Source organism: Hermetia illucens, chromosome 7 (assembly GCF_905115235.1).
Source record: "Hermetia illucens chromosome 7, iHerIll2.2.curated.20191125, whole genome shotgun sequence".
In the NCBI taxonomy this organism is placed as follows: domain Eukaryota; kingdom Metazoa; phylum Arthropoda; class Insecta; order Diptera; family Stratiomyidae; genus Hermetia; species Hermetia illucens.
This window is the reverse complement of record NC_051855.1, coordinates 1,359,619-1,384,298: the sequence shown is the minus strand read 5'-3', so window position 1 is coordinate 1,384,298 and position 24,680 is coordinate 1,359,619. Positions and strand designations below refer to the sequence as shown.

The following is a 24,680-nucleotide window of genomic DNA, read 5'->3' as shown; positions in this document are numbered from 1 at the left end:
TAAATATTTCACATCTACAACTCCAAACTATCATTTACTTAAGTTAACTATTTCCAAAGGTTTATAAATATATACGATTTCTATACTAAGAATTATCTTCCACCTTTTTATGTTCTGACAACTTTAAATAAGTATGAGATTACATTAATAAGATATTTTACAAAATTAGTAGTTAATCCATTAAAATACAATTAAAAAACCAAATAGCCATTATTAATCAATAATCGGTTCAGAGATCATATTTCATTTCGTTTTTCCCACCAGGGGCATACTATATTTTAAGATGAACAATTTATAGACAATTTTTCCTATTCATAAGAAAATTGTTCAAATAATATTAGTATTGGTCATAAAAAGCATTTAAATTGCTATGCTATAGACCATTTTGACACCAAAGTAATCAAGATGTTAGTTTTTTGAGAAATATTAACTTGAACAGTTGGAGAAAAGTAACAAAAATTAAGATACGTTTTAGAACTATAGGACTACCTTTAGTTTGGCTGTTTGAACTTCTTTTGTAATATAAGCGAAACGATTTTTTTCATTATCCGAAAAAAACCTCATCATCACGTTTTATGTCAAATATCATGAGAAAGTGGCAAAATTTGACCGTTTCATAACATTATGGTCACTTTCAGAAACAGTAAATTTATCCATGAAAAGCCCAAAATAACATCGAATGGACAGTTACTAATAGTGTACGAGCTTTCCACTTCTAGAGAACTGTTGGGAAATGAAAATGTCACACGAAAATAATTGTTCGGGGAAAACACAGCGACAGTGAACAATGCAGCCAATATAACATCCAAATTTAGGGTATACATTCGGACGACGTCTACATATACCTTGGCATATTGCATCATGAAATCTAAGTTGCTGGGGGAATTTGAACGGTGCCTGGATCTTTTCCTGAAAACTGAGCTGTTCGGGAAAAATAAAATGCAGCATAGAGTTGCCGAAAAATTGAGGATCACTATCCCACGTCGTGAGGGAGGAAAAACATTGCATTACAATCAAGTGCATTCTCTTCGTGAGTTTTTCTTAGAGAACCAATCCTCCTCAGCTACCGTGATGGCAGATAATAAATTGTCTGCTTCGAACTTGGGAAGCAGAGAATGGGATCACATATCGAATGTTACTTCAATCCAACAGAAGATCGACATGTGGAAAGAGAAACCTTTTCACGGAAGCCATATAAAGAATTTGTTGTGACCAGGCATTGACATTGAAGCCTCCAACAAATGGTTGATTAATGGTGTACTATTCTATGAGAACGAGACATTCCTAACTTCAATTCAGGATGCTTCGCCCCCAACAAAAAATTATAAACAGTATATTCTTCGTTGAATCACCGACTCCAGTTATATGTTAAGTTGTGTAACAGTGAAAAAGAGAGCATCCAGCACATAACATCTGCGTGTAGGTGTTGAACCGTACCGAGTACACCAGTTGTCATAACTCCGTCTGCAAGATTCTCCATCAAAACCTTGCATTGAAGTGTAACTTAGTGGCAACCTACCATTTTTATTATAAGTACATTCCGCAGAGAATATTGGGGAATTATCGGGCCAAACTACTGTGGGATCACACTATTGCTACTGACCACAGTGTTAACCACAATAGGCCCGATCTAGTTCTGCTTCTCAAAGATGAACGAGCATGTTTCATAACACTGGTCCACAGATTTGAATTTCATTTTTTGCAAGCGAAAGTTTCATGCTTATCTCGATGAGTTTTGGTGTTCTCATGGATTTTTTTTCCTTTTTCGCTTGTGCAGTTCTTACGAATTTACTTGAAAAAACATGTAGGAGGAACACCTAGTCCAATTTCGATAACTGCCAGTTCATTAGAAGGAAAACTAAATTATCTTTCAAACCGTGTACTATTTGTTTAGATCTGATAAAAAGTGGCTTTGTTAGAGAGCACTAAATTTCGAATTTAATGCAAATTTCGGTACTTTTCGTACCAATCAATAAAAAGAATTGTTTTATATTTTGTACCGATAGTATACTTGATTGATAAAATATTAATCCCAACCGGATCAAAATGACATGACAAATGACAGGTCCATCCTAAATTTAACATAAGGACTTACTTTTGCATTTTTTGTTAATTTTAAAATGTTGTCTTCTTGCCTACTGTATACTTTCATGCATCGTAATTTTTCTCATCTATGTATGGTTTTCATGAGGGATTGTATGATGACATATGATTGATGTCACGGATGCCCCCACGTAGTTGTAAGAGCACATACTCCGGTATGTAATAATACCACAGTCGAAGCCAAAATCGTTGCTTCGTGTTGTAGAAATCGTGAAAATCGTTATTTCGTCTTATAGTATGGTGTAACGTGCTCCCGTATTTATACAAACATTTATAACCCAAGTGGGACCATCGTGCTTTCTGTGTATTTGTACATCATTAGTGGAAATATGGCGTGAAAATATAACCTGACAACTTTTTCCTATATTTGCAGAGAATCGGAGAATTCTTCCCTCGAAAGCGGCCGAGAGTTTGCAATTTTTCTTGCAAAGAACCGGGGTCTCCGAGGAATAAATGAAGACTGGCAAGATCATTGTCTTGTACGGTAAGAGCTTTGGCCCTATGGTGAGACGTTGCGAGCGGAATAGTTTTTGTAAGCTGGTTTAGGATCTGTTGGCTGCTTACAACCGTGCGCGGGTTTTTTTTTTCCACCCTAGATCGGAGAAATTATCAACGGTCTCAAAGTTGTAGTCGCCTACCTTTACTGTTTTCGTTTGACCAGTGCGATTTAATGCTGTTGATTCTCTGATTTTTGGTGTTGATGTTGCCATCATATATTTCATCCTGGCTTCATTAAAGTGCAGCACTGGATGGATCTGGATGAAGGCACATCTCGGGTAGTTCTCCCATGATATCGACACCGTCAACATATACCAGTAGTTGGGTGGATTTGAAGAGGATAGTGCCTTTCGCATTTACATCAGCATCACAGATAATTCTTTTTCAGGTTCAGGTTAAAAAGGGCGCACGATATGTCTTTGCTCTAGACCGTTGCTGATGCCGAGTTACCTCGAGAGTGATAGTCTAGTTACAGCCTCGTTAGCAAACTGCGGGAAATTTTGGAATTAAAACTTCCTGTAATTTTTCAGATAGTCGATTATACAGCGTGCTTGAAGTTTTTAAAGAAGTTTTCAGTTAAAAAACGAGTGTATTTTCTATTTTTATGTTATATATTATATATATGATTTTGTAGCATATATATATAGAATTATATGTTATATATAGTTTCAAATTTTTAAAAGCACTTTTCATAAAGTCTTCGTCAAATGTGCTCAAAATTATTTTTCCAATTTATAGTTAATTTATTGGAAAAAACGTGCTCAAAGTAATTTTCTTAGTTTATTTTTGATTTATTGTGTTATTAGAAAACAACTGCCCGAGAAGGTGAAGTCAACGTGGTAAACCAAAGGCTCTAGTCAGAGAGTAGTTGCTAAAGAAGTCAGCATCTCGCAATCCGATTCCGTAACATGAACCCCGTTGCAAAAAAGAAGGGCAGCGGACATGCGAGGAAATCAATTGAGACCCAGGACCGTCTGCAAGTCCGTCATGCCTAAAAAGATACGTTTAAAATGGTGTCTTCATGTCTCAGATACGCACGAGAACTTTACTTTACTTTACTTTATGTTGTGGTATGTCTTGGCATCTCCCTCGACGATTACCTACCTTGACGTGGTGAGGGAGCTCAGTACGGAAGATCCTCCAGGAAACGGGCGGTGACACCTGAAGCCAAGCGGTAATCAAAACCCCAAGCCAAGGTGTGACTACCGTGCCGAGGGCTGAATGGTCACAGGGGTTAAGATGTGGCCGTAAACGGTGAACTCTGGGTACCAGGCGACCCCCAGTTTCAACTAGCCTTGTCTCGGCAAAAAGGGGCTCTGCCGAGATCGACTTACTTTCCCCGGAAAAATTCAGGCCAAGGCAGCCAACTATGAAAAAACAAAAAAACACAAACCTTAGCAATTAAACTTCGATCGTGACGATCCAACCCCGAGTGAAGGGGCAACCCTGAGCTCATCGATAAAGAACCTGAGTCTAGACTCAGATTCCTCCTAGCTGTAAGGACTGCGTCCGCGCAAGGCATTAAGCTCTGCTTTGAGTCGGTAGGTGTATACCGTAAAATGTTACGGCTGAACTTTGCCGACGAAGACACGAACGAGTGGCTCAGGCAATACTGCTCCTCCCTTAACGATGTGTGGGAGGGTGCGCGACTAACCTTGAAAAGGGTCTCCGAGCTGCCATCGATCAAAAAGTGCTTTCTCTGGCTTCCAGAAGAAGAGCGAAATGGTGTCGGGGTTCTGGAACAACTTGGTGTACAGAACAACCTTAACACTTCCACCTGGTTGCTGCTAGGCAGCAAAACAGGAGAGAGAACCGATAGGCCGGGAACTTTTCTCACTATCGGCGTTCCCGAACCTGATGTTAAGAAAGTTCGGGAAAAATCGGGTTGCCGGCTCTACTATGGGCTGGGGACCGTCACGTCACAAGTGTCGGCTCCTAAAACCATTGAAGGGGACATGCAGCCCCCAGCATCTACATCTGAAACATAAATGAGGTGCCACATTTCCCAAGTAAATTTGCAGCATTGTAAAGCGGCGACTGCACTTATCAGTCGTCGGATCAATAGCTGCAAGACATTTATATACCTCATACAAGAACCGTGGGTTGTTGGTGGGGCAGTCAGGGGCCTAAACTTCCAACATGCTGACCTATTGTATGCCAATGGAAGCGATCGACCCCGCACCTGCATGTTAACGATCTATGTGATGGCGACACCACATCGGCTAAGCTAACCATAAAAAGTCAACAGGGAGATAAAGAGATACTATGGTGCTCCATATACTTCCCCTACGACGCAGAAGACGTTCCCAGTGGAACATTCATCAGAGCTATCCAATATGCCAAAAGTAGAGGCATGGGGGTAATAGCAGGATGTGATGTCAACGCTCACCACATATGCTGGGGAAGTTCGAACATCAATGCAAGAGGATCGAGACTACTGGAGTATCTAGTAGGAACCGATTTGCAGATCCTAAATGAGGGTAATGAACCCACTTTCTTCAACGTGGTCAGGCGAGAGGTCATCGACATCACGGTGGCATCTCCTGACATCGCGGCTCTGATCGGAGAGTGGAGAGTATCAAACAATATCACACTCTCGGATCACAGACACATTGATTTCGTTATGGGCATGGATCTACCTCCACCCACTCCATTTCGGAATCCGAGGAAGACAGATTGGGTAATGTATCAAACAGAATTGAACGCCCGAGTCACGATCCCTGGGAGGCGCATCAAATCCATTGCTGGAATTGAGAAGACAACCCAGGTGATCACAACTAGTATGAGAGAAGCTTTCGAAGAAAGCTGTCCACTCAAGATGCCAAAGAAGGGTAAAACACCATGGTGGAACTCGGATTTGGCAAAACAGAGGAGAACGACAAGGATGCTTCTTAATCGTGCTCCGAAGGGCGAATCAAGCACTAGCTGGAATCGCTATAAAGAGGCACAGAAGGCTCTAAAGAAGAGCATAAGATCGGCTAAACGATCATCTTGGAGACGCTTTTGCGAAGAGACTAACTCTCTTGAGGCAAACTCAAAGCTGAAGCGGATTCTGGTCAAAGAACGCAGCCAGAAACTGGGTTACTTACGTTTACACAATGGGAAGTACACAGAAAGCGATGAAGAAACGGCAAATCATTTGCTTGAAGTACACTTCCCAGGCAGCATCCAAAATCTAATCTCGGGGCCAACAGGTGCATACAGCCCTCAACCGAGAGATTGGAATCTGGCATGCAAAGTAGTATCACTGGAGCGAGTGAAATGGGCATTTAACTCGTTCCATAGATATAAGTCTGCAGGTCCGGATGGCATCATTCCTGCGCTAGTAATAGAAGGAATGGATGCCCTGGGTCGACACATTCGGAATATATAATATATCGGGCATGCCTAGCACACGCTTATATTCCAATTATATGGCGGGATGTGAAGGTGTTGTTCATTCCCAAACCAGGAAAACCCACCTACACAGACGCAAAAAGCTTTCGACCGATCAGCCTAACGTCCTTTCTGCTAAAAGGACTAGAAAGATTAGTAGATCGGTTCATAAGGGATACACACATTCCTAAATGGCCACTTCACCATAGGCAACACGCCTACCAGAAAGGCAAATCCACGGAGACAGCACTCCATGAACTTACGGCAAAAATTGAAAAGGCGATGTCCGAAAAAGAATAGGTGCATTCATGGACATCGAAGCTGCCTTCAATTATGCCTCATTTGCGGCAATTTGTGATGCGGCAAGACAGCATGGAATCGAACCGATGCTAATCAGTTGGATCCTTCACATGTTAGAGTGGAGAAAAATTCACATATCGGTCGGCCAGAAGTCTATTGAAGCAGGATGTCTCAGGGGCTGCCCACAGGGAGGGGTTCTCTCTCCACTGTTATGGCCCTTGGTGATGGATACCCTGCTGTGGCTCCTGGAGGACAAAAAAGTCTTCGCGCAAGCATTTGCGGACGACCTAGCCGTAATAATTACCGGCAAGTTTGCGGACACAGTATGTGACCGCTTGAATGCAACTCTGCATGTAATCCACAGCTGGTGCCTCCGCAATGGACTCACGGTGAACGCTAGAAAGACTGGACTAGTTATGTTCGCTAGGAACGTAAGGTGGGGCAGCTATACGCTACCCACCTTAGCAGGGGCGGAAATCCAGCTGGCACAAACAGTCAAGTACTTAGGAGTACATTTCGACTCCAAGTTAACGTGGAAGCATCATATCCAGGAACAATACCAGAAATCCTGCAGATTGCTCTGGTGCTGTAGGAATGCGATAGGTAAGACCTGGGGACTTTCACCTAAACGGATATATTGGATGTATACATCCATAATAAAACCCATTTTGATGTATGCATGCATCGTCTGGTGGCCAAGACTGAACTTTGCTAACAGCAGGAAGCTGCTAACGCAGATTCAGAGACTTGGTCGCCTAAGTATTACTGGAGCAATGAGTACTACGCCGACTGCGGCACTTGAAGCCATCCTAAATTTACCCCCCATCCACTTGGAGGTGAAACGGAAAGCAGCCAACGACGCATATAGGCTCGATACCATTGGGGCGTGGAAAGGCGGCCAATCCAACGGGCATGCGTCTATATGGAAATTCCTTGAAAAACATCCGGTAGCCCTGATGCCGACCGATCATATGGTTTCCAGATTCGTCTTTGAAAAGACATACACTGTCGTAATCACCGAAAGAGAAGAATGGTCGACAAGTGGCCATGAGTCTTTTCAGATTACAGACCTAATAATCTTCACCGACGGGTCAGTCACGGAGGATGGATCGGGTGCAGGCGTGTTCTCGGAGAATCCGATTATAGAACTGGCCCGACCCCTCGGAAAAATGACGACCATATTCCAGGCGGAGATATATGCCATTTCATTGGCAGCAGAACAATGTCTGCGACAAAAATGGAGGGGTCGCACCATTCGAATCTGTTCCGACAGTCGGGCGGCATTATCAGCACTAGATGGCAACAATATATCAAGCCAGTTGGTATGGAGTTGTCATCAGGTGCTGCTGAAACTTGGCTGACTGAACGAAACATTCCTGATGTGGGTGCCGGGGCACTCTAACATCGCCGGTAATGAGGGGGCTGATAGACTGGCTCGCCGAGGGTCTGGATCCACAATGGTGGGCCCAGAACCAGCTCTTGGAATCCGACCATCTACTGTCAAGTCTACTTTGAAAGGTGAAATTGCAAGGATTCACGCAACCGAGTGGAGAAATTTGGACTCTTGCCGGCAAGCGAAAATCCTTGTGAAGGAGCCTAGGGCCACTAGAGCGGCATTTTTGTTGTCCCTTAAGAAGTGGGACATGAAAACCCTAGTAGGGCTTTTGACGGGACACTGCTCCTTAAACTACCATATGGAAAAGATTGGGGTAGTGGTTTCGGCTGTGTGCAGCCAATGTGAGGAGGAGGAGGAAACTGTCCTGCACTTTTTATGCAGCTGCCCAGCATCCTCAGATCTTAGACGAAGACACCTTGGCAAGGTTTTCTTCAATGAAGAATCTGCATACTCTCTGCCTCTTGAGAATGTTCTCAGATTCGCTAAAGCCTGCGAACACCGTAGGCGGGAAGCCATTGAATAGGCAACTTACGGGGATAGTACAATGGGCCTAATAATGGCCTGAGTGCTCGGAGCTGCGGCTCCCCCCATTTAACTAAACTAACTAATGTCTTGGCATGCAAAACTAATTGCTTTCCGGCCCACTCGAAATCCATTAACATCAGAAATAACTTACGGAAGATTATGATTCGCCAAAGAACACGTTGAATGGAGTGTCATAGGCTGGACCGCCGCACAGTGAGGCAAACGTGAAAAAAACATGATTTTTCGGACGTGATAATTTTTCTGATTTGATATTTTTTTTTTGTCAAATTAGTTGTGGAATAAGTATATGCCCACCGTTTATGGATTAAAATTAATATAAACCTTCTGTTGGTCATTTAAAGTTGGAGTTCAGTAAAAGTACATTATATGCGTTTTTTAAAGGGTCTGTTATTCGTTACTGATTATGATTCGAGCGACTTTGTGATATGAACACATCCCAAATCATTATCATTACATCCTTCACATTATATCCTAATATTATTCCTGAAAGGTACACCCCGATCAATGTCATGATCGAATGAAAAAAGGAGTATTGAAAGTGCAGATTCATCAAAATAACGAATTTCGACGAGCTTTAGCTCTCAATTTTATAGAATTATAAATAAGGAAAGGAACAATGTCCTGTAAAGAACGCGTGCGATAACTTGTGGATGAGACTTCCGTTGCAGTTTAAAAGCGAATTCAGTCCGTCTCTTGATTTTTAAGGAACAATGCCGCGGCTGGAAACATTTTCAATTCGCGACACTAATTCTGGGCTAAGCTTTGCCTCTCTTTGCTAAGCCAAGCTTACTAAATACCAGTACGAAATTTTGAGAAAGGCTACAAAAGAATCGATTCCCTTCATATAAGAAAGTAACTAAAGCAAGAAAACGGTGTTATCCCAACAATGTAATAGTTAAAGAAACTTTAGCTCGAGGTTGACTTCAAGTTCAAGTGAGAGAATATTACAGAATGACAAAATCCATTCATCCATCATGAAGACCATCAATTAAGACTGCACACCAAATGGGGATGCAATGGCACTAGTGGACAGAGCCAATACATGCAAATGTTTCCCGAGTCGAAGGAAGATGTTTAGAAAATGAAGAAACTGTTTGGAGAAATCCACGACCATCTTCAACTCGATTTTTCCGACTTTCAGTTTTCCTTGCTGATACAAACTTCTGAAATAGTTACGGAAGGATGGAAGCGCGTAAATAGCGAGATACGAGTTCTGCGGAATACCGAAATTGACTCTAATGAATACAATTTTCAGATTAATAATTTTCTGTATTTTACGATGATTGATGGTCAAACCGCTCAATTTGTCACTAATACTGTTTTTAGCGGTAATTGCACTATCTGCAGGTCAAAACCACCAGAGATGAATGCTTTGTCAGAAGTCTCATTCAAACCATCAAATTCTGAGCCGCTCAAATTGGGAATGCCAACCTTGAATCCGCTTTATGGAATACATACTATACTTGGCATATAATCTACCTTTCTAGGCTTGGAGAACGTCCGATTGATATCAAGAAAGAAACTAAATCATGCGTCCAGGATCAGTTCAGAGAGCTAATGAGTCTACTCTTCGATGCCGTAAAACAAAGTAGAGGGAATACAAATTGTGGTTACATTTCAAGGCGCTATTCCGTTGCTGCCGAAATAACGAAAAACAACAAAACCCTAAAAAGGATTAGCAACTATTTTGGAAGTAATATGCTGCAATCATTCCATTCACGCGGACAAATTTCATGACTATGCCCTCCAAACAGCACAAATGGCCATTGATTTGTATTCATGGTACTACAGTGCACAAAATAGTCATCCATGGTGAAGAAATGTTTATCCAAGGAGGCTCAAGAAAGCCGCAATAAAGAGTATCAATTTTATAGATCCCACAATACCCGAAAATCGAGACAACAACTAAAGAAGATCTGTTCCATTTGTTGCTGATTTTCTTACATTTACGACCCGAACCATAGTTAAAGAACTTGATTATTACGGAGGCGGCTAAACTTTGTTAAAATATGCAAATTAATTTTTTATTTGTTAACAATTTTTTCAACTTTCCACGTCTTATTTTTTTATTTGAATATTATGTACTTCATTTTCTAAGTTTATCTTTATATTTGTATACTACCCACCCACCACCCACTGTGCGCCGTATCTTATGGTTCGGTTAAGCAAAACGCATGTTCTTTTCTATAGAAGAGATTCTTTATGTTCAACTACCTTTTGTAGTTGGCCATGAGATAATTCGGATCCTGACGAAATTTGTCAGACTGACTAGGCTGAACCTGACCAATGTGCGAGGCCGGATAAAGACAGGGAAATCGAGACCATCTAATACCAACAGCGGTCTAAGACAAGGGGATGCCCCATCATACAATCTTCTTCCAAGCCTTGGGGGAATAGGCGGCACGTATAATTGCTTTGAATATGTGAGTGACGTGAGAGTTTGCGATACTTGGAAGTTCTTTCAACAGTTTTTCCGGAATTGGATCTTGTTCTATAAAGACGCATTAAGCAGGTCTCTTCAAATTTTTTATAACTTTCCAAAGGAGAAAAATCAGTTAATGTAATATGCTATAAACCCTATAAGTAACATTGTAACTCCTGTTCTTGTTGATTCTAAAGGGGGTCATCCCGTGTGAAGACCGTTTTTTGGCTTTTTTTAGAAATTTTTTGGGAAGAACTGGATAAAGATACAAATACGATTTTTTCACCATATATTTATTAATATCTTGGGCGTGTATAGTAATTTTTCCAACCCGATCGCACGATTCGTTATTGAAATTCAGAGCAATTTATACGCCCATCTCCAAAAAAAGATGTTTTTCTGCGGTCATACTAGAGGGCGCTGTGCTCATTAAAAGGGTTGAATTATTTTTAGGATATGGTTACAGGGTTGAAGTGTACATTCAAGCTGTGTAACACAGGAATCCATTACGGTAACATTTTTAGATTATGTTCTGATTTTCGAGTGAATATACAAGAACTCTATAAAGCGATGGATTCACTTCTCATTTTTATTGGTTAGTAAATAAGTTTAAGCTTCAAAATCAGTTGAACCCTAATTGTCCTTGAGCATCTTAAATATCCATATGAGATGATTAATACTGATGTGTCTTGAAAGCGTTATTTTGTTTGATATTGCACTTTTCCACCAAATTCTTTGATTCTTAAAGAGAAATATACTCGTAGTCCGAAATGTACATTTTTATCTGATATGTGATGCAAAATTCAATTTCAGTTAATATAATTAATGAAAAGATATGGAAAATCATGTTAGAAAATTAAAATAAAATAAATATCAATGACACCCCCGTAGGGGGACATGGGAAACATATATAATTTATATTAAATGAAATGAATAAATATGAAATTGATTTTTACCTTGTGCGTTGGTAGTCTCAGCTTCTGTGGGTGATGCATTTTTATTTATATAAATAATTTTTCCATTGTTATTTAGAAATATTTTGTTAAATTTTTGCGAAGGAATTACCCGGAAAAAATTATTTGTTTTATTTAAGGGATCGAAAAATTTTACATAATATTTTTTTTCGGAAAATTTAATATTTTTTTGTGAAGGAGTTTCATTCAAAAAATTAAATAGTTTTGTTTTTATAATTGATTTTTTTAATTGTGGAGAAATTTCAGTCATAAATCAAATTGGTGATTGATGTACAATTGGTATTCATTTCAAATGAAAACGGATTTTTAATTTATAGATTAAATACAATTCGAATTCATTGAAGTTTAGTGGTTTTTTATTTATAACGGTTATGGTCGTGGTGATGAAGGTGACGTGTAGACACAAATTCAAACACAATGGGATCAGGTAAGTTTTATAGATAAAAAAGACATATAAGAAGAAAAAAAAACATAAGAAAACTTAAAGGAAATTAATGGAATTTCAATAAAACTAAGAACAACAATAGTTAATAAAATTTAAAGAAGAAGAAAAATATAAATATTATAGTAACAATCACAATTATGTAAAAATCTAAAAAAAAGGACATAGTGCGAGTTAATCGCGCGAAAAATTCAAAAAAATTTGTTCAAATAATCAAACAAATGGAAAAAGGTAGGAGAACGTCCCGGAAGTTTCTTCTTCTTACTTCGATGTTTTTAGCACTTTTCAACAAATTTTAACAAAATAAAGGATTAAAGTACTGTTAAAAAATATGTGTTAGAATAAAAAAAATGGAAAAATTAAGAATGTAATTAAAGAAAAATGAGACACGGGCTACTAAAGAAATAAATATATGTGTATGGGTGGTTGTGTATGTAAAAAACATACACCAAGAAACAAATTATTAATTATATGCACGAAACCTTCCCAATAACAATTCATAGTTTCAAGGTTGAGCCCACTTCCCATTTAGCAGTGATTTTAAAATTGAAAAAAAAAATATCAAAAATGTATCCGATCATTGCTGTTATCACACCGGCCTGGATTTGTTATTGAAATTACTCCAAAAACAAACTTTATTAGAATCAATTCACTTTCTGTCTGCCTGTCACGCGCATTTTTCTACAAAGCGGCTACACCGATCTGAAACAATTTTTGGTGAACATGCGCTGGATTTCATAGTTCTATAACTATGAAATCCAGCGCATACAGTGAATGGCATAAATTTACGTGGATTTTAGAAGGGGACTCCTCTACATCTTAAGCCATGAAAAGAAGATACTGACGTCATAATTAACGAGAATAATTGACATTCAACTGAAATCTTAAAACTCAGTTTATGAAGAATCTACTTTTCCCCAGCGCTTTTTAAGGTTTTGTGTAAACACAAAACCTTGTTAAAATCAGTTTACTGTCTGCCTGTGTGTCCGTCACACGCATTTTTCTCGAAGATGGTTTTAGCGATTAACACCAAATTTGGTAGAAAGCTGGGAACTGTGAACGCTCACGTATATAGTGAGTTGCACCCCCCTAGGTATATGGGGACCCCCCCCCCCCTTAAATTCAACGTCTAATTCACCGCATGTGTAGGGATTTACAGCTCTAAACGTTCTACTGAATTTCGTGTCAATAGGTTTAACCATTTTTTTTTAGAAATCTGCGTGTGTCAGACAGACGGAGAGACAGACACGCAGACGGGCAGACAGATTGGCACATGGTAAACTGATTCGAACAAGTTTTTTTTTGAAAACAAAAAGATTCAAAAAAACTGAATAATAATAGGCCGAGCAATTTCAAAAAGTATCCTGAAAAACACGTTGTCACAAATGCAATTCATATGAAAAATGTGCTGTTTTGTTTCTTTTGTTAGTTAGTGACTTGTATGAAATTTTCTGGCTTGCAACTTTTGATTTGAAGTTTTGAGGGATTTTGAAGAATTAGTAAATAAAAAAAGATGATTGAAAATTTTCCTTAAAACTATGAAAAAACCATGTTTAAAACTTCCAAAAGTTCTGCTAACAACAATCTCACGTGAAGGCTAATAGAAGTATAGAAAATAGATGCAACGTTAGTGATAACCGTTTTTGAAGTTAGTTTTTACCAACCCCAGAAGAGAATATTTTAACATGAATGGAGAGAAAAGACGAGGACATATCATTTACAAGCCAGGACGAATTTACGGGTACGAATACTTTAAGTAGATTTAAAAAAAAACTCTCGGTATACATACAAAATTATATTAGTTAAACTCAACTGGCTAATTTAAGGACTATATAGAAATACCTGATATGAAAACTATCGGTTAAAAGAATGTAAAGCCAATTTTACGGCTAAAATAATGGTCGATCTTTTCCACAACCACTTCAGTATATACTAGGAAATATAAATTAAATATTTTGTACAAACATTTTTGAGACCTTAAAGGCCTTGAAGTGTGTTAGAATTAATAGTTTGCTTTTCCCAATTTAAAATTTTATGTGATGTTATGATATTTGCATTAATATTGTTATTTTTATCCATACTTAGATATGCAGGCACGAAGAGGAGAAAATGCAATGGTGTCTATAGAATAATAAATAATATAAAAAAAGAAACTACCTTTTTTAGTTTGCGGCACATTATCATCTGCGGTAGTGAAGTAGTAGTGATAAGTAGGTAGACAAATACATTTTTGAGGAGACGATTTGTTCCGTAATTTAGTGTTTTATTTATTTTTGGTTGTTTTTTTTTTGTTTTAATTTTATTTTTGTTTATTTTATTCCACATGCATTCACAAGATATATGAATATAATTGCAGTATTTTTTTGCATGTATATGTTGTAATTGGTAAACAGGATCAGGTTTAAAACAAAAACCAAAATAAAACAAGTAACATAAAGAAACCCCATATTGTTGTTTTGTAGACACACGTAGTAGCAGTAAGTTGGAAGTGTGGTAGCAAGCAACAGAAATATATATTAAAAACGAAGAGATAAAAAAAAAGAAACAGAAAAATATATGAAATTATAAATATCTAAAACGCAACCAAATTAATTATAATAAAATGTAGAAAATAATACAGAAACTTTGACGTTTAACAAAAAGATGCAGATATTATTGGAAACACATTTCAAACATATAATAATATGTTAGAAAAATCGGAATTAAATCAGACTTTCATAAATATTCCTCTCTCTTAGAATTTTCTGCTCTATACATAAATGAATACAATTATGTACCTTATCATGCAAAATGCTCTAAAAAGGTGAAATATAATAAACACAAATCGTTAGTAGGAAAATAGACCACCTCAACATTTTTTAGAACAATCAGGACGGGATATTGTTTTCTTAATATTTTTTGTCTAATTTAAACTAGTGGAAGGAATAAGCCCGCGAAATCTGTGTATGTTCTAGTTTATCAGAAGATATAGATAGGAAAATGGAAGCAATTTGTCTCAGTAACTATTCTCTTACCCCCCTTATTATTTTTAAACCATCTTATTGTTAGATGATCCATTTACTTTTAAGCCACTTTGATTTATTAATTATTTTTCCTTAGATATGTTAGTCCTAGATTTTGCTATCAAATATTCGTTTTCTATTTATATAAGAAAAATCTAAAACTAAGTAACTCGCTAAACAATTTTGTTTTTACTGTTATTTCTTCGATGTATACATATTATATATATTGCGTTTTATTTAAGGTGGAAAATAAATAACTGCACTAAGTTTTTGGACATTTCAGAAAATTTCATGTAATTTATCAATTTTGGAGAATAAATCTAAACTAACCAACTGATATAAAATAAATTCTACTATATTAAATATAATCAGACCTTAACTTACCTTTACCGTACAGAATTGGAATGTGATCAGTGGCTAGACGTGTTTTAGTTTTAATACCAACCAAAAGTGGTGAACCACGTCTTGATGCAACGCATTCACCAGGAAAATGTTTTGATTTTATCGCCACTGCAAATGCACCTTCCTAATTTTATTTGAATTAAATAAAAATAAAAGAGGAAAAAAGAAATATTTTAAATTCCGATTAAATTAGATAAGGAAACATTATTTAAAAAAAAAAAAAAACAAAAATTCTATAAGTAAAATCAAATGGAAAGAAACACAAGAAATGTTATTTTTGATGGAGAGAATGGATAGGTTCCGAAATCCTTGTATAGTTTGGTACGAATAGAACCAAAAGTAACGAAACAAAAAAACTTGTTTTTTTTTATAAAGAAAAAACGACCCACAGGAATAAAATAATAAAAAGAGTAATTTCGGATTATTTGTAAGTGAATGGAAGATATAAGTTATGAGGGATAGACAAAAAATAAATATCTCAACTACCTAGAATATTAAAACCATTTAGAATTAAAAGTAACTTACCAACTGTTGAATAACTTGCTCGACTAATTCTCTAAAAGAATATTGTGGGTGCTGTTTATATAAATGATGTATCAATTTAGCAATAATTTCAGTATCAGTATCAGATTCAAACGTATATCCATGCATTGTCAAATATGTTTTAACGTCCTTATAATTTGTAATGATACCATTATGAACAACAACGAAAGAGTGATGGTCATCAGATCTTTGTGGATGTGCGTTGACCTCTGATGGTACACCATGAGTAGCCCAACGGGTATGTGCTATACCACAATGGATATCAATTTGTTCCTCGTTACATAAATCAGAAAATTCTAGAAAAGACAAATACCAGATGGGAAGTGCGATGAGAATTATAAAACAAAAAAAGAAAGATAATATCGTATTTATATGTGTCTTTCTAAGGGAATACTGCTCAATATTTATCTTCATAAATTTTTAAAGGAATCTCATTCAATATTCCTGTGTTTACAAGTACAATACTAATCTAAAGTAAAAACCATGTAGTATTTATATACTTACTTTCTGCAATGGCTTCCTCTAATTTCTTCACTTGTCCGGAACGTTTAACAAGAACCATATCCTTACCATCAGCTGAATCAATTGCAACACCAGCTGAATCATATCCCCGATATTCCAAACGTTTTAGGCCTCTGACAAGCAATTCGAGGACCTCATGTCGCGTTTTTGGTGTTAGGTAATTTAAGTAAGCGAAGATTCCTGTAGAAAAATGAAGAGACAAAAAGTTGTGAAGGCGTATTTTCAATAAACGATCTTGGAAACTGCATTTTTAAAAAATATAGACGGCTGATGGTTTTTTCCAGCGTGACCGAAAGTGGCAACCGGTGGAAACGCCCCTTTATATAATTGCAAAGACAAGACAGTGGTGTGAATTATATCCAAGTTTAAATCGCTAATAGTTTGAGCCTAAGCTAGACGAAACAAAGATTTTTCTTAGCATATTTATTATTTTAAGCGTCTATTAAATTTATATTTTGGTCTACTAATAAATAGATGTAAGCAGTTGCGGAGTAATTTTTATATTGTCTTTTGCATTACTATCAAGGTATGGTTGAATGCTATTGTTTATTTCCTCGAACAGTAATGGGCAATTTGGGGTGAATAATCAATATAACTGCTTACATATTGGAAGTGAAACCTAACTCACTACAAACGAAAATCCACATCTATTATGATCACATTTTTGTTGCTCGATTTATAAGTTTGCAGTACCCATGAAGTTAAACGCTAACGTTCATGACCGTGTTTAGAATTCGAACCGGCGATACAAGAATCGATAAAGTGAACTCCACGGAAAAGTGCTTGTTTCTCCATCTCCTCCACGTTCATAAGAAACAAGGCGAAAACCCGGAAGCTTAATATATTAAAAGTGATTTTCTTATGTGCGAAACTCTGGATGCACGTTCTTCTTCATATATTTATGCTTATACTAAACAAACATGATGTTACCCCTTATTGCCTATACATATACTTATATCACGAGTTATTTATATAGCATGCTGGTACCAAACCCAGATAAAGGAAGGAGTTTGAGGCAATGTTTTGTAGTATTCTCAGTAAAATAAAAATAAAATGCTGTGATCAGGGAAAGAGATAAATCTAGTTGAGTTACTTGATTTGCTGAATCCTACCTGATGTCTCTTGGTGACATGTTCTGCGACAGGTCGATCAAAAACCGAACACGATGTCGTTAAAGAAACTATCACGACATTGACTCTATCCAGATCAAGGTTTTCCCCGAGCGGAATGGCCAAACTGATCAAAACGAGCCGAACCGGCTTCTGAATAGGACAAAGGCTAAAGAAGAAGAATATTTTAAGATTTATGTTTTACTTCGTACGCAAAATCATATATATGTACGTCTATATGTATGTAAACTGAATAACGCTGATACTAAGAACGTACATATATGTATATCCAAGGTCTCAGGTGGACGCTTTTCAATATGAACCTACTTTATTGTGGTACTGATAAATTGATATGTGCTGATGATATACATATATAATATTATATGTATGATATAATGACGCTTTCCTAGATTCTTTCCTAGATTTCATATTGCCGATCATTGTGATCAAATTTTTTTTACTTCTTGGTATGTACATTTGAGCCCTCATTCCTTTATATTTTATTCGATATTACAAATAATCAGTTCGAAAAATACAAATTATGGTAAACCATTTCATCTGATACTCGGTATGGCCATGTTCAAAGAAAAAAAATGCACACCACCCTTTTGCATGCATATTGAGCGCTCCGTTAAATTAAGACAAAATGATACCACTCGCTGCATGTGCATCGACAACATATTCTCGGAAAACTTCACACCAGCACCTTCAGCCGTTTCCCAATAAATCGGATGACTTTAATAAGGTTTTTTAACATTACGTATCTTTTTTCGGAAAAGTTAACGCCAAACATTTCGTAAAAAGACATGCATGGATTGTGTATTATAAAAAATGTTGCCGATAATGCTAAAGAGTAACCGCATCTACTGTAGAAAGTGTAGTCAATATTGTATCTGTTGAACACTCTTTCAATTTTGTTTTCTCTTGTTTCCTTTCCTTTCAAATTATATCGAGTGATGTGGCGATAGTCATATCAGAGCAACCGAAGCTGAGAAATTATTCCCAAGCTACCTTATAAAGCTCTTTAGTGGGAACTAGGATCACGTCCAGTGGCTTGTGGATTATCGCGGCACATCGCGCAGTATGCGGAGGCGCGAACCTAGGCGGCATTATGAATTCGCCTCCCCGGTTACACTCTATGGCCGCAGAAACAGATGACGGACTGACATGAGACTGAGAAATGTCAACAATGATATTTGTGAACATTCTCATGAAACATTCTAGTCTAGTTCGCCGCCCCATAAAGTGATAACAGTTCATGTGCATTAAACTTATAGCTTGATATGAGTTCTACTGCTATTATTAAAGTGATACTGTCAAATTTGTTTTCTCGTCTGAATTTACTTCATTTTAAAACATCAGAAAATATCAGCACCACATTGAAGCCAATAGTCAAAAATACACTACACCAGAGCCCTATACGTATAAGACGAACCTGTTGTTGCTACCTGCAAAATATTGGAAAATTTCTCTAAAACGCTTTCAGCTGAAAACCGTTTACTAAATGTATTAATAATCAATTACGAGTTAGTCCTGTTTCTGAACCGGACAAAGACTAAAGAAGAAGAAAAAGATAATTAGCAATATCATACACATATCACCTAAGGTAATCAAATACTCAAACCACTTAACATATTGAGGGTAGCTTGGTGGATAAAGTGGACTTCGTGAGATCACACAGTTTCTTGCGATTTTTTGGTACTTAGATCTGGGCAAAATGAGAATTCAGAGATAAAAGATGTTTGCCTTTTTGTTGTTTTTTTTTAGTTTCTCTTAAGGTTTTATTCGAAACAAAATAAAATGGGAGATTTGGGGTAAATTCAACTATTAATAACGAAGTTATAAAGAATGAAAGGTTTGTATTTTATATGAACTGAAGGCACTTTAAGATGTATGCGACGTCATCATCATATAACGTAGGCTCATCTGAATAGCAGGAAGCATATGAACATCTTATTTTTACTTTTTTTTGCTATTTGTATATTAGCATCAATTAGTGGAAGCAGACACACATATGTATACCTTAATGTAGTTGCGGCTAGTGTCCCAATAGGAAAAGTCGGAAGCGAAATGAAAGCGATTCCTAAGGAAATGAAATGGAAGCGTTTCCCAGCCATATCCAAAAGTGCTTCTCGAGATGCATAGAGAACACCATACGTTCTTCGTTTGGGCTACAAGTCTAATTGCTTCTCGTCCATAGCTAAATATGCTTCTCAGGAAGCATTTACTTGCTATTGACATTACCACGAATATTCAGGCATAATTTATCGTTAAAATTCCACGGACTTTTTGAAAGGGAAATGTCAAACTTGTGAAGTATTGTGTTTAGCGGAGCAGACATTTTTGTTGTCAAAGTAAAAGGGGCGACAAGGATCTACATATTTAAGAAAGGTAAATTTTTCTTTTTCATTACCTTTTATTTAGATTGTAAATATATATAGTACAAAGTACAGATATTGTAAGAAATTATTAAAATTTCATAAATGAGTGCAAAAAACCCTTATCAGTATGCGTCCAGTAAAAAAAAAATCGGATAAAATTATATCACAAAGTACGGGAAAAGAAAACAATTGGAATTCGTGCATGTTTGTTTCTACCTTTTCGCTTTGAAAAAAAGATACAATCAAATATGTAAAGCAGTCAAAAGTTTAACATATTCAGCCAGAAAAGGATCGACATGCATTCTAGTTATGATTACGTTTCCTTGATAAAGCTAGGTTTATAATAATCAAGGATGTCAGATTTACAATCCAAGTTTTAACTAAAATACTATCAACATAGTATGCTGGTCCCAAGCCCAGGTAAAGGAGGAGGGTTTGAGGCAACGTACTCCTCTGTAAAACAAAAATAAAATGCTGAGATCAGGGAAAGAGATAAATAGAATATAGTTGAATACATTCTACTATGCTAACTCCTACCTGACCTCTCTTGGTGACGGGCCCCGCGGCCTGTGGCTAAGAAAATGCATACAATGTCGTTACAAACATGATGATCGGATTGAGTGACAAGCCTTGGAGAAATTCTAGGGCGTCCACCTCAGTCAATGCGGCAGGACGGGCCCCAGTCATGTCGAGAAATGGGCAAGGGTTCTTGACGCGTGGACGGCGTCAGGACATAAGCAAGTTAGTCCGCACACAACGAACAAAACAAATACGTGTCTGCACGCTAAATGTTGGTACCCTAACTGGAAAGACGGAGGAACTCGCAAGAGCCTTTCGGAAAAGGCGTATTGATATCTGTGCTCTGCAAGAAACCCGATGGTCTGGTGCCAAAAACTGCGACATTGAACGCGAACGCGGGTTTCCGTGACGCCATTAAAAAAGTCGAACGATTTGATGATCGGCTGATGAAGCTCACCATTATATCAGTTGATCGCACTATTCACTTCTTCATCGCGTACACGGGCAGGTCGACCTGATACCGAGAAAGATGCCTTCTGGCAACTTCTCGATGAAAAGACTTGTCACGTGCTTGCTGACGACTATATTATTGTTGCCGGCGACCTTAATGGTCATGTGGGTGAAAAGGCAGACGGTAACAGGTGCCTTGGGGGAAAGGGGTTCGGGGCGCGCAATGAGGGTGGCGAGCGTATAATCGATTTTGCGGACACCCATGACCTTGTACTTATGAATACATGGTGCATCAAACAATTATCTCATCTTCCTACATTTTATAGTGGGAACAGTAAAACGCAAATCGACTATATTCTCATAAGATGCCAACATTTCACCACTGTCACTGATTGCAAAGTCGTTCTCCCTATGAGACCATCGCACCTCAACATCGGCCGTTGATTGCCGTCCCGTGAATTAAGCCACCGATAAAACACCGTGAGGAACCCACTGGTTCGCGGCGCATCAAATGGTGGCGATTTGGTGAGAAGAGAGAAGAAACGATCTCACTCATTCGATTGCCGACCATTACGAATGTGGAAGAATCGTAGAACCAAATGAAAGACACGATCCACAAAGCGGCCAGTAAACCTCAACGGCAAAGACACGCTCCTTACTATTCCAACGCATGATGGCGACTGAACCGTATCGGGACAAAACTTTACAGTATCCCCTCTTGAACGAGACCACTAGCGCTCCGCTATGACATCAACTAACTGAGTGGCGCGCATTTTAAAAAAGGAAGTTATGCTGCCGCACCCTGTATTTTACAAAACCCAGTTGGGCATGGGAGAACCTTAGGCAAATGCAGGACAACATTAAAACTATACACGTGAATACCGTGTGAGTTCCAGAGGTACGTAATATCTTAATTGATGGTCTACTGGGTACTGGAAAATGACTTCCTCTCTGAAAACTATAATGTAAAGGAACCTCAGGGACAACTAGTGTTCCTGAGGACTCAGACCACTAATAATCCATTTCAGGTACCGGCACGTTGCTCTGGGGAGATGGGATTGCAAGAATCCGAATCTATCACCCAAGCGCGACACTCAAGGAAGCGGAATTGCCTGGCTACAGCACGAGTGAACAATAGATTGAGGACAGGTGGAGACAGACCCGAACCTGAAGGTCGGGATGCTCCTACTGTAGGGACTCCAGTCGGCCAGCGGGGATTCCTTGCAAGGAATTCAATATACGCTTACTGCAGAACAGGAGTCAGTGTTATAAAAAAGTTGCATAGGGCGCCAGGAAGCCAGTAAGAGGACTGATTACCCAGTGATTACACCAAACCTTAATGATATGTTCAGATCTTTTTATAATTGGTTATCACTTTATACACTTTGGATCGTATACGACCCGACGGTTTTATTCACTACCTAAGGTGTGTGGAACAACTTAAAACATTCCGGGTGAGGATAGGCTTCACATTGTTCACACAAATATAGCGTTTTGTTCTTGCATATCCTACACCTCTTTCGAGAATCCAAGGGTTGTCTAATGATCATGTGTACCACGTTAGGATTTGGAGGATTTTCAATCTCTGGCGTGGCAAATTTTGTAAGTCCAAGCACGATGTCAGTAATAAAATCTATCAGCGCATGAGTCATTGTTGGGACGTCGATGTATTTTTCAGGCATTTACCACTGAATTGCCCAGGGAATTGATAAACAATGGCCACCACCATTTCTTTCTCCCCACTATAATCCGATGATTGTCCACACCATTATCGTGAAGTTCAACTACTCCCATATAACGGTGGTAGAGATCATTTCGGGTTGATCAATCGCCTTATTTAGGGGCTCAATGTTTGTGCAGGTACTTGCAACCATGACCGGGGAGTTATCGTGCCACTTAGCGACAAACAGATTAGATTTTAGATCGTACGCCGAATCATACGTTCCCCTTTCTCTCTTCTTCAGTTCACAGTCTGGCAGAAAAGGACACTTTTTCAACCGATTTTCTTTAACGGTCCCTGTGGCATAAAAACCTTTTTCGAGCAGCTTATGAAAAAGTTGGTAAGAAGAAAAGAAATTATCAAAGTAAACAGCGTATTTTTTTAGCTGCTCAACAACAGCCAGTAATTGCAAAACAAAACTGCCACCGAGTCCCAGGTCAGACGTGATTCCTGTTGTAGCACCAGCATAAGGCATAAATTGAAATAAGTATCCGTCTTCAAAGCACAAACACCAAGTTTTGAAACCAAAGTGAATTGGCTTACTTTTCTGTCCGGATAGCTGAGTGGTTAGAGCACAATGCTATCGTACGGAAGGTTACGGTTCAAATCTCACTGGTGGCAGTGGGATTTGTATCGTGATTTGACGTCGGATACCAGTCGACTTAGCTGTGAATGAGTACCTGAGTCAAATCAGGGTAATAATCTCGGACGAGCGCAATACTGACCACATTGCCTCCTACAGAATACTGTAGTGTACCGTTTCAGTCTTGAATGAAGTGCTCTAACACACTTCAAGGCCCTCATCCAATATGGATTGTTGTGCCAACGATTACTCGTATTTCCGAGTTATCACAATCTCGGCAGATGCCGGATTTTACCTAATACTAGCACTAAGTGCCAAGCATTTAGGCTCGGACGATCCTACCTACTTAGAAATTAAAGGGGCGCTGGTGGTGGTGGCCGGTTGTAGGTCAGTGGGAGAATCCGTCGAGTACTCCCCGCGACATCGAGCACGTATGCAGAATGGTGTACTTCTGCATGGTTTGAACCAGACTGTGCGAAAGTCCCAGGACATCAAGGGAAGCCGTGAGGGATTTAGGTACAATACCTATAGCTGACAATATTATGGGAACTACAACCACCCCTTCGAGATGCCAAATTTCTTTGATTTCCCGAGCCAATGGCTCATAGTTCACCTTCTTCTCCACGTATTTCCGTTCAATGTTGCTATTATGGGGGATAGCAACATGAATAATATACGCGGAGCGACCCGTCTTGTCAACGAACAGTACGTCAGGCTTGTTGTGTGCAGTATGGCGATCAGTCAGAACTTGCCGGTCCCAATACATGCTGTAGGAAGAACTATCAACTACTGCTTGTGGCTCATATCGGTAAATCGGACATGTTCCCGTGATCAGTCCATGATTGTATACAAGGTTTTGATGGATAACTTTACGTACAGCATTATGCCTGGTGATGTATTGCACCGGTGCCATAACAGTACAGCCAGAAATGAGATGGTCCAAAGTCTCTAACGCCGAACCACACATTCTGCACTGGTCGCTCTCCTCGCCATCCTGAATGGCACACATGAACCCCTCCGTCTCAGCAAAAAGCTCCCCAGCACACAGCCATCTGTTCGACAAATGCAAATCAACAAATGGCTGCCAAAGACAATTCACGTGTTTACCGTGTATTGCCTTCGACTTCCATTCATCGATCCGCTCTTGGTCCGACTTCACCCCACTCAGAGGATTGAAAGATCGATCCTTCAAGTTAAGTGGAGTCAGCCCACAGTCCGCCTTACAGACAGCCGCATGCAAGGGACTCGCCTGCTCTTTCCTGTAAAAATAAGCGCGCAGCGAGTCGACTTGGCGAAGATGTTGTGCTGGCACGTCAACCACGCCTCTACCTCCGATGTCACGAGGCAGGTTCATCCGCTCCACGGCAGACTTTGGATGATGCATTCGGAATTT

General features: G+C 38.6%; 1 protein-coding gene across 8 annotated transcripts in view; it reads right to left on the bottom strand.

Annotated features, from left to right (window-relative positions):
- The window catches only part of LOC119660816 (glutamine--fructose-6-phosphate aminotransferase [isomerizing] 2), a 78,920-nt gene that overhangs the window by 13,703 nt on the left and 40,537 nt on the right, over positions 1 to 24,680 (bottom strand). For 2 of the 8 annotated variants that reach the window (XM_038069659.1, XM_038069662.1), the window contains exons 3-7: positions 16,508 to 16,705; positions 15,986 to 16,299; positions 15,443 to 15,584; positions 14,214 to 14,240; positions 11,597 to 11,620 (exon numbers count right to left, since the gene is read on the bottom strand). In XM_038069659.1, the coding sequence (XP_037925587.1) occupies positions 11,597 to 11,620; positions 14,214 to 14,240; positions 15,443 to 15,584; positions 15,986 to 16,299; positions 16,508 to 16,705 (705 nt within the window). The remainder of the gene's footprint in view (positions 1 to 11,596; positions 11,621 to 14,213; positions 14,241 to 15,442; positions 15,585 to 15,985; positions 16,300 to 16,507; positions 16,706 to 24,680) is intronic. The other 6 variants (XM_038069660.1, XM_038069664.1, XM_038069661.1 and 3 more) reach the window with 3 other exon arrangements.